This window comes from Prosopis cineraria, unplaced genomic scaffold, assembly GCF_029017545.1.
Source record: "Prosopis cineraria cultivar Desert tree isolate PC_DT_omini unplaced genomic scaffold, ASM2901754v1 PC1, whole genome shotgun sequence".
Lineage (NCBI taxonomy): Eukaryota > Viridiplantae > Streptophyta > Magnoliopsida > Fabales > Fabaceae > Prosopis > Prosopis cineraria.
In genome coordinates, this window is record NW_026555332.1 from 33,928,449 (window position 1) to 33,940,194 (window position 11,746).

The window sequence follows — 11,746 nt, forward strand, 5'->3', positions numbered from 1 at the left end:
TTTGACAAGCCATGTATGCTGGATCAATGGTTGAGTTGGTAGATGTGTTGGTTTTAATGCATGTTGTGGCATTTTGTCTAGGAAAAAAGAAATGAGGAGCACCGAGGCGCATTTAAGTTGAAGACTCATTGAAACCAGATACTATCTTCTGTGTTTCTCTATTTAAGACCGAGTATGAGGTGCTTCTTAATGAGTACAATGTCACGAGCAAGTTTGGTTGGCGATTCCACAGATTCTTCATTGGGTATTAGTTGAAGAAGGAGGTTCTCATTCAGAAGTCAAGAAGCTGGAGATGTGGACTATCCACCTCCACTAAGGTACTATTTATGTGGAGAAATTATGTTGAGGTAAATATCGTGGATTGAGAACAACCTTAGAAGAAAGTTTTTTAGGTATAAAAACTATAGCACGGTATGCCTTAGCACTAGTCTCCCTTAATTTGAATTTATTTGGTTTGGGCACTGAGTGTCAAGTATGAATGTTAGGGTAGATGCCGTTTTTTCTCATGGTTGGATGATGAAATGGAGGAAAGGTCAAAGCACGTTATTCTTGAGCTTTTGGGTCATATTAAGAGGTTGACTAAAGATAAGGAAGGGCTGCATGGATGCAGAGAGAAGGAAGAAGAGATTGATGCCATTACATATAGGTTGAACGAGACGAAGAAGAAACTAAAGATGGCAATAGGAGCTTTAATATTGTCTTGGGTGTTCCTTGTAACATATTTAGTTGCTCTTTTGTATATAGGAATGTAGTACATTTTTATAATGTCATGTGAACCGTTTATGCTTCTGTTTGGGACCATCAAAGATTAAACTAATTGGGACCATTGAATTGTTGGAATTTTGTAAGATGGCATATATGAAGAATTGGTTATATGGACCCTCTATGCTTCTGTTCCTTTCTAAGAAGAATTGTGTCTTTATGCATTTATGATAATGACCTTGGAGACTAGAATTCTAGATATAGATATTGCATTTGAAATTCTTGGTATAGAGACCGAGATTGCATAAATTAAGGCACGCGTATATAGATTGCAGAAAATAAGGCACGCATATATTTGCCAACATATATTGCACAAAATAATATGAGCTTCAAAAGGCTTCCCCAAATAGGTAGATTTCTATATTCTTGACACTAGAATGATGACTAGTAATAGAATGTAAAATATATTATCATCTTCAACAATGAAGTGACGAGTACAAAATGAAGGCAATATACAAAACCTACAAAACTTCAAAAGAAGGCTAACATACAAAACATACAAAGCTGCCCAACATACTAAATGCCTCCTCTTTATGAAACATACAAAAGGTAGGCCTAACATACTAAATGATAGTCTCTTTCCCTTTTGATCTCAACTGTGCAACCATTCTTTGCTTTTAACCTTTAAGGTGGGAGTCACTGACATTAGGATTCCCTTGTCATGTTAGACTAGGTGGTTCGAATGGGACGTTTGACTAACATTTCCACCTAAACCTCTTGATGCAATCCTTCTAATTAGTACGTTAGCCACTGGTTGCTTCTCTCTTTGCAGCTAACTCTCATTTAGGATTGGGAACCTTGTTTCTAGATTAGCATTTTGATACATATACTCCTCAACTTTGTCCTCTTCAAGTACTAGCTCCGATGGCATTCTAGGCTACATATGTAAAGTGTAATATGTTATTGTATATAACCGAAGGCAATGTCAGTCAGTTACTACTACAAAGTTATAAATTAAACTTGCATTGGAAATCGTCCTTCCTATGGCTTCATCAACTCGAATCCCTATGCCAACCTTAGTCCTGCATCGATAAATTGCCTTACTGTGAAGTGTCCTGATTGGTATATGAGTGTCAATTATAGGAGTGAATGGTAAGGGAGGTTTGTCAATGACAGATTGCTGAGAACCAAGGCTGGTGACAGTTTGCTCTTGTTAGGAAAGTATATGAGTGGGTAGTAGGGGAGATTTAACAATTCTTGGTTGATAGATCCCTTGGCCTTTTTTGGTTGTGGGTCCTCACTACTAGAAGGTCTTTGTACATTATACACATAAATGGTGAAGTGTAAATAAACTATACATAAATAAAGACATTTTAAGTAAAAGACAAGTGTCATTACTGACCTATTTGCAATATGACTTATTGTGACCTAGCTTGTGATAATAACTATAGGTCATTTTGGCACCCTTCTTACTGATTTTCTCCATTTAAGCTGTAAGCATGTCAAAACTTGCATCACCCTCGATAACATGCTATGAATTACCTCTTCTCCTTCTCCTTGTACATTCATTAATCTTACACCTCTTCTTCTTCAGCCTCCTTGGCAAAGCTTCAATTAGTGGTTGCTTTATAAGTTTGAATTTGAATTGTTGAAGCTTTCAAAATTTCTGACCTTTCACTAGTTGAAATTTAACTTCATAGCTATGTATATGTGATTATTTATAGTAGTAGTAGGATATTTAGGATTGGGGCACTATTCTAGCATGATACATTGCACATATGACATGTTGGCATGGGATCCTAATTAAATTTGATGCCTTGCAAGTGTAAGCCTTTTGTGTTAAGAACACAGTATGTCTATCTTGCCCCTCAATCACCTCATACCCTTCATCCTTATTGAAAAAACTTGGTACGTACATGCCAATCCTCAGTTAGTTTCAAATAATGACTCATACTTTGGACTATAATTGGAAGTCTACATTTCTATAATCTTATTGCTATCTGCCCAACTTAGTCATCATTTTTATCCTAATACCCTCAAACATTCTAATTACAGGTAGGTATCTAAACTCCTTAATCCAAGCATTCAAGCTCTCGTAAGCATTATTGTCAATTACCCAAATACTACTCTTAGTTGTGAAGTAGGCTCTTACTCAGGATTGTGGAGGATATGATACCAAAGCCTGTACAGTTGCCTTGCTTAGTGCTCCAATAGCCTCTAAGTTATCCTTGAACATCTCTTCAGATGTACTCTAACCATAAGTGAAGAACTTTTTTTTTTCAACTGCTTTCCCCTCCATTGTTTTCTCCAATTAGTGTATATGGGTCTTGTCCATAATCAATGCTCTGCCTACCTCTTTCGTGGCCAAGTGGAGTCCCTACAAATAAAAGTATCCAATAAGTCAATACATTGTAAATCATATTAGGCTAAAAAAAATACTTTATTAGCTTTTACATATCAGACATCAAAGTGATAGATGAGCATCGTCTAATTGAAGGGAGATCTAAAACCACTATAGAAACCATCTCTAATTATGGGTATTCTCCTTCTGGGTCAAACTGAAAGTAATGGGGTTAAGGGAATCATTAGCATCCAAACCACAAGCAGTCAATAGAATGCTTCTTGCTTTCCCCTTTAGAAGAGTGCCATCTAACTCGATGAAATGCCTACACCCTTATCTCTAACCAACCTACCAAAGTTCATGTAAAGTAAGCTCTTGTAACCTAGTTTAAACATAGAAAGCTATTTAGAACACAGTAGGTCAAGATGTATACCTTTGATGCATTGAAGCATACATACATATGGCTAAAGACCCTCCTTCCTTGATCTATAGCTTCTTTGCTCAACTCTAAACTTATGTCAGATCCAGAATTTGAATCCTTCAATTTACAACAATATGCTTCAAGCTTCGAGAATTCATCCTTATAGCTCCCTTCCAGTTCTTACCTCATCCTCCTTTTAGCCCTTTTACACTTTTACAGGCTCATACTCAACTTGAACTCATGCTCTAGATCTTTCTTCATGTCAGAAATCTTGCATTATGGCCTCTCTTGGACTTTATATTTAAAGTGCTCCGCGATCCAGTTAACTAAGACTCTAGGGTTCTTAAAGACCCTTGTGCATTTGTGTTCCATATAGGCAATCTTAATTTTCAACCTAGGTGAATTTCAATTTATAGAAGCAAACAATAAGAATGGGCATCCCTCTATACATTTAGCCTTGAGCTTGTTGGCTCACTCTTAATATAAGTGACATTCACACCCTTGGTTATGACATACTTGCTTATAGCTTACTTCAACTCTTCTCTTATAGGTCATGCCCAACATGAAGCAAGGCTTGTCTTCATCCTCAGGCCCTCTAACTTCAACTTCAGGCCCATCTACATTGCCTAGGACAATCTTATCTCCTACTTCCTCCTCTTCACTATCATTGTTCTCACTATAGCTGTCTCTATCTAATCTGAAATACCCAAAGTATTCACTGTCCTCACTACCTTTACTAGTGTTATCTTCACTAGTTGACTCACTTTCGAGTGCCTCTTCTTCAACTCCACTATCCTCATCAATCATATGATTCTGTCCAACACTTCTCTTTAGATTCTATATGTCAGCAAGTGAATACTTTATGTTTCTATTTGTCTTTTCCAACTGTTTCTCATGCTTCTTTTACCAATTCAAGTAAGCTTCAACCACTTCATTATTAAATTTATCTTTTCTAGTAAATTGAGAAGCATCACTTTCCTCAATCTCGACTCCCCCTCTTTCAACTCCCTTCCGTTCATTATCCCCCTTAGAACCTGATTTATCAAATTCTCTCTCAAACTCATGGTCCTTGTTAGAGACTTGCTAGACACTCCCATCACTTCCTAATCCCTTTCCTTGACTTGAATCACCTAACTTTACACCTTTCTCTAATTCCAAGTCCTCACATGCAAATCTTTTCTTGGTTTCTTCAACCATTTTCATCGCATCGTCTACTAATGAAAAGTACTCTTCCACACTCAACTTACGCGGACTTTCATTTCTGCTACCATCACTAGTGCCAGCATCGATGCACCGTTAGATGCTTCGTCATGGCTGGGACCCATCTTTCTAATAATAACTACTGACACAGACTTGAGGGCTTATGCAAGAAATCACTATGTGAAATTTACAGATTCCTTACCTCAACTTCCAGTGTGATTCTTTACACACCGATTAGATTTCACATACGTTATCCTTGCCTCCTCGCTCATGTAGATTGTCTCTTCTATCTTTGATTCTACTTTACGCTCGAGCAAGCAAAGAGAAACTATGGACTAAAGGCTTAGGGTTTTTTTACTCCTTTCAATCAGCTCCTCCATGCAGTCCACATGTCTTTCTCAGCTTTTTCATGTGTACATGGCTAGTCAACTAAATGCAAACACATCAGCACGAAGACAAAGCCATTAGAGAGACTAAACGTCAGGGTAATGGAGCATAGACTTTGGGTAGTTATGGGATATAAATGATCAAATGTTAAGTTTAGGGGCATTTTTAACCTTTCATATGTATTTTATGGATATTTTTGACCCTTAACCCTTTAGTATATGAACTCATGTTTATTCCAAGAAAAAAAATACACATTCTTTTCATATTTAGTCTTATTTAATAGGTTGTCTTAATTACAAAATCTTATTAATTACACCCCTAATTAATAACATTTTTGAAAAAAATCATATTAGTTATATCTAAAAAGATCCAAATTCCAAAATGCTTATATTTTTAAATATGATACTACAAAAAAAGTGCTTTGCAAAGAAGGAGTATAATAAGTGTACTTAATCACAATAAATGATTTGATTAATGAGACAATGTTTGTGCAAGGAGATTGGAGGTTTACCTTTATAAGATGGCTAGTTTTTTTTAAAAAAATATATTTGAAATTATAGTTGTCATTGTTCCCACTATAGTGTCCTATTTAATTTATCTCCAAGTCAATTAGTCCCTATTGGACTAGAGATGAATTTGTTCTCAAGCATAAAAAAAATATTAAGTAAATAAAATTAAGTACTTAAGTCTTTTTTTCTTTTCTAAAGGATTGCTTAATTCAGTCCTTAATATAAGATAAAATTTTAAATTTTTTTTTGATAAATTTAAAATTTTATTTGGTATTTAATATAAGATGAAGTTAGAATAATTAATATTTTTTTTCAATTTTACCCTTGTATATTTATTGTCATTTGAATTCTTGAAACGACAATTTATCATGGTCATTAATTATAAAGAAAAGATAAAATTCAAAAGTTATGTATCATTTTACAAATTAAAGATTGTAACTAACATTTCTTAATAATAGTAAGGTTTGTTAATAATTTCGCTTTATATTAAGGATCGGAAGAGGTACTTCTTTTAATTATCCACATTGAAAACTATCCCATTGATGAAACCTAATTTAATACAAGTACATTATCATTGAAGATAAATACATTTATTATATATTAATGTCAAGTGTCAACTCTAAAATTGATGGGAGAGAGATTTGGTAATTAGAATAGAGGAGATGGCTAGTTAGTGCACATGAGGTTAGGGGAATGGACTCAATTGAGAGGATATTCCTAGCCGCCAACAGCAAATACATGAGTTATGATTGGAGGATTTCCATTTAATTAGTTAATTTCATTTCTTTAATGTAGTGATAATGAAGATTATCTTATAAGTTGTAGGGTTCATACCCACTCAAAATTCTCCACTTCTCTCGTGTTTTAATTATAATTTAATCATTGATCATTAATAATTATTTAGGCAGTGATGCTCTGCCACTTGATTCTGCCTCTCCTATCCCCCCATGAACACTTTTCATTCCCTTCCATCAAGCTCTCCTTACATCAATTTATTTGAATATTATGTTTGAATTGTTAATGTTTTTAAACTTACAGCTTGTTTGAAAAGGGGGGGGGGGATTCTAGTCCAAATTGCAACAGCAACTAATGTGTAGATATAGGATAGGTGCAATTGGTGGGTTGGGATTATTTCAGACGAACCCAAATTAGCCCATATATATATATATATATATATAAAAGCTTATATCGTTAAATCTGGTGCTAGCAATATCTTCTTTCTCTTGCTTTCTCTTTCATTTTTTGTTTTCTTCATCTCATAACTCCCTTTTTAGTTAGCCCTCACCACAATAAAAAAACACCATGTGCGGGCATTCAAGTTATGTTGAACCTAAGTACGTTTGACCTGAATTTTTTTCAAGCATATTCAAATTAATTGAAAAAAGCTTGATTATGAGAAAAAGTATGATTTTTCCAAACTTGGTCATAGTATTTTTAATAGTTATTTGGACCTAGACCAAATTATAGTCTTTATTGCATGTATAAACTCTCCTTATGCTATAGTAATAAAAGAATGCATTACAGTTCAAGATTTATTAATTAATTAAATTAATATATTATAATTTTATACATTCAAATGTGAAAAAATAAATATTGATAAATTTCATAATTTAATATTTACATTTAAACCAGTTAATATTAATAATTGCAATTTAACTCAAAATGAGAATAATCTTTATAGTTTGCCTCAAGTAAATGCCTAATTATACATTTTGTTAAAAAAGTTTGAACCAATTCAATCAATAATTTTTTTTTTATGGTTATGGATTTTTGACCAATTCTCAAGATATACTCTCTGTAGTCCTTTTTATAAAGACAAATGACCGAATGATGCAGATAAAAAAGATAAGGGTAAAATTAGTTAAATGCAATAAATATGTAAAAACTGTAAATTTTTTCTGAAAATAATATCATTTAGTAGGTACAAAAATGTTCTCATAAATGTTCTCATTTTTAGTAGGTGCAAAAATGAAAAATGCCAATAAATATTCCAGACAAGAAGTTAGAGTTTCTTCTATAAATAGGAACAAGTGACCCCTCCAAAAATTCTTTTATAAAAATGGATCGAAGAGAATAATTAATAATGTACGGAGACATTTCAAGCCGATTTAGGTACTTGCTTGCTAATTTTACAATTGATTCAGTTGGTTCATTTCTTTTTTGTTGGAAAACTATGAAGTGTGCGTGTGTGTAACTTTTTAGTCCATTTCATTTTAGTTACCAGACATATCCCGTCAAAATTAGAACTCATGCAATGCCCATGAATGCTAAATTATCATTTTTTTTTTCGTTGTTCACATGTATCTTTCTTTTTTGAAGACAGTTATATTCGATACACGATTATACATTAAATGCGGGCAATTCTCAGTTTCGGTTTGTCACGTTATGAACTGCTAGAATTAATTTCAATTGATAAAATGTCAAGTTTTTCTAGTAACAAACAATTCAGAATTAATTAATTCACTACTATTAACTAATTTACCCAATATGATTAATTTTAATTACCATCACATGCAAATGTTAAACTTTAGAACTTACTTGGTTTAGAGGTTTCAACTATCAATTATCAAGCCCTTTCCCACTCAAATTATCACCAAAACTAATCACCATTCACACTAATAATCATCAGTTCTATTAGATTGGTGAATTTTGCCAAGTCTTTCGGAGAGTGAACCAGTAACAACAGATATTAGCTAGGATTTGACTGGTTGTGAATGAAATTCTGATCTAACCCCAAATATAAGTGCAGGCATCAGAAACATGAGATTATTACTAGAATATAATTAGAATATGTATTGCAAGAAGCCCTTTTTCTACTGTTAATCTGTGTGTGTGTGAGAGAGAGAGTGCCCCTAGTGCATGGGTGGGCCTTGAACTTCCCCACCAAAAGAGAGAAAATAAAGAAGTTTCACAGTCTGCACATACACACAGAGACAGAACCTGTGGATGAGAAAAAAGAAACCTTTTTCCAAAGTCAATGCATCTTTCAAGTTTGTGATGTTTCTCAATGGCGAGAGAGAGAGAGAGAGAGATTGATGCCCTCCAAAGAATCATATTCTTGCAGAACCAGGTTCTTTCTCACCCCTCCACCACCATCCTCCACCTTTTTTTCCCCTCCTCGTTGACTCTCTTGACAATAGTAATTACATGTTACTCAACCCCTTTAATCTTCTCATCGATCAAACCCTTCTAATCCAAGCTTTTACATACTGTGCATGTCACATGTTTGTGTACTGTTATCAGATCTTATGATCTCTCCTCATCTATTTTTGACTTTATCTGAAATAGTTTTGATTATCCACTCACCGTTTTACACCAATCTCTTCATTATTGTCTTATTGGGGTCACCACTTTAATATACCATCATGATTAATTATACCAAATGAAGGATTATTAGACAAAAAGGTTTGGCATTTTCTTTTTTTATTACATTTCTGTCAATTCAAGAGGGCAAGAAAAAGAAGGCCTTTTGATTATCCTCGTTGACTCGGAGCGTATATGGATAATAGCCTCTCCTTTCTTTTCTTTCAATATCTTTTTTCTCAGCAGAACAATTGTTGGAAAATTAATCATTTGTCACTATAATTTTAATTTAATTATAACTTAATCTTTAAATTTTAACTCATTACAACACTTGTTATTATAATTTAACTCAATTATAACTCAATATCTAAAATTTAATTTAGTATAACTCAATCTTTATAATTTTATCCATTTAAAATATTAATTTTTAAATTTTAATAATAACTTTATTTTTTATAATTTTATTTTTTAAAATGCAAGGACTAACATTTTAAATTAATAGAATTATAAGAAATGAATTGTTAGAGTCAAAGTTTAGTAATAAAGCTTTAATTGAGTTAAAATTATAGATATTATGAATTACATTGAGTTAAATTTTTACTAAATTAAAATTATAACGACCAATTAATAATTAATTTTCTCAGGAGGTGTTGCTGTGTGTATTCTGAATGCTAAACATTAATCCAATAACAATTTCGTATGGTGAACATTCTTGTCCTTATTATAATCTTTCGTCCTCTAAAATACTAAAGATTTGATTCTGCTTTTGCTGCTGCTGCTTCTTCTTCATCAATCACTCCCTCTCTTTCTCTACCCACCTTTATATTTGTGTACTTGTACAGCTGTTTATTACCTCTACACAGAAAAATTCCACAGAGAGAGAGAGAGAGAGAGAGAGAGAGAGAGAGAATATGGGTGTGGACATACAGGGAAGGCTTCGTCTAGCTCTTGGCTCTGTGAAGGACCATGCCTCCATTGGAAAAGCTCTGATCATGTACTATCACCAACAACATCATGGCCTTTCCAGCATAGAGATCGCAGTTCTGCGAGCCACAGGTCATGATAATGGCGCCATTGATGACAAGTACATGCATGAGATCCTCTTCCTCGTCTCTAACTCCCCAGGTTCCATCCCTTTTCTCGCCGAGAAAATCTCTCGCCGGCTCAACAAAACCAAGGACCGTCTCGTCGCGCTCAAGACCCTCGTCCTCATCCATCGTCTTCTTCGAGGTGGAAATCGCTGGTTCGAGCAAGAGCTCTGCAAATCCCATGTCTCAGGCCATCTGCAGATCAGCATGAGGTGTTTCTGCACAAAGAACAGCTCATCATCATCATCCTCATCATCACCAGACCATGCTTGTGTTTGCTTTCTGCACCAATATGCTTCTTATCTTGAAGAGAGGATGAACTGGCTGATCAACCAAGCAGGGAAGCTCGAACCGATCATGTCTAAAGGGTTAGAGTTCAGAAGATACGATGAGAAATCCATTGACATGGTGTTTAGAACTTTGCCAAAGTGTCAAGTTCTCATTGACAAGGTATTGGATTGTTCTTCAGTTGGTGATGTTTTAGCTTATGACAGCTTGGCTCAATCTGCTATGAGCAATACTCTGAGAGAAAGCTTTCAAGTTTACAAAACCTTCAGTGAAGGTGTTTCAGCTCTTGTGAACATGTTCTTTGATTTAACAGCTTCGGCTAGAGGCTTGGCCTGTGAGATACTGAAGAAAGCTTCTGTACAGAGCCAGAAGCTTCATGAACTGTACCAGACCTGTAAGAAGATAGTGGAGAACAAGAACCTGGAATACCCAAGTGTTCAGATTATCAGTATGGATCATATAATGGCATTAGATCGATGCTTATTAGGAGGAGGAGAAGGAGTAAGAAGAAGTAGTATCTCAAAGCCAGCAAGAATTGGTCCTATTTTGGACCATCTGAGAAGATCAACTGAGCTGGAAATAGCAGTAAAACCAGAAAAAGAAAGAGGGAAGAAGAAAGTGATGAAAGAAGAGAAAATTGATATAAACTTATCATCAACTCTATTCTCATGGACTGTACTAGAGACCAAGATAAGCAAAGTCTGGGTTGTGTTTGAGGATGAAACTCCCATTAATAATGAACCATCATCATCACCACAAGTTCTTTCAGCAGCTCAGTCAAAATTTGGGGATGTAAAGAAAAATGAGTACAGTTCAAATTCCTGTGTGTTGATAAACCCATTTTCATCTGGCATTGATGCACCCTTCTTGTAAAAAAACAAAGGTACAAAATATGCCTGATAATTAAGCTTGATGAGGTGTTTCATATAGATATAGTTTTGGTGAGGTTAATTGTATCAAATATATACTGCTAAATTGTTTCCTTTGTTGTTTGTATACATTTTAAGTAAAAAGTACTGTTTGATATATTTTTGATCGAGAAAGAGGTTGTGTTGAGTTGTTTCCTTTGTTCTACCGTGAGAATAATGAGAGTACAAAGTTTTAGAAGGTCAAAACAGAACAAAAGGAATGTTTTAGTCCCTATCAGTATACATAATTTTACTAATACCATACCTGTCCTTCTCTTTTTCTTCTTCTTCCTCCTCCTCCTCCATTCAATTTTCTTAAGCAAAAGAGATTTTGCTAAGTAAGAAATGATACAAGAAGAAAGAAAGAACAGAGAGTTGCTCTGATTTTGGTTCAGATCAAAGCTAGCTAGCTTTGAGCTTGACACATAAGCCTGGAATTCCAACCTTGCCCATCATAGATATGTGTGCGTGTGAGAGAGAGAGAGAGAGAGCATGAGATCCATTCCCACCACGGAATTGCAGAAAATGGACTAATAGAGCTCTTCAGAACCACCATGGCGGGTCTTGTTTTGCAGAGAAGCATGTGTGAAACTCCATCA

General features: G+C 34.6%; 1 protein-coding gene across 1 annotated transcript; it reads left to right on the top strand.

The window, feature by feature from the left end:
* Positions 1 to 9,712: 9,712 nt before the first annotated feature.
* Positions 9,713 to 11,409, top strand: LOC129289256 (putative clathrin assembly protein At1g33340). Its single transcript, XM_054926045.1, has one exon. It carries the CDS (start codon positions 9,775 to 9,777, stop codon positions 11,110 to 11,112), a length of 1,338 nt encoding a protein of 445 aa, XP_054782020.1. The 5' UTR covers positions 9,713 to 9,774; the 3' UTR covers positions 11,113 to 11,409.
* Positions 11,410 to 11,746: the final 337 nt, after the last annotated feature.

Excerpts from the sequence above, each read along its gene's own strand:
- LOC129289256 (XM_054926045.1), top strand. The coding sequence starts at position 9,775 with ATGGGTGTGGACATACAGGGAAGGCTTCGTCTAGCTCTTGGCTCTGTG.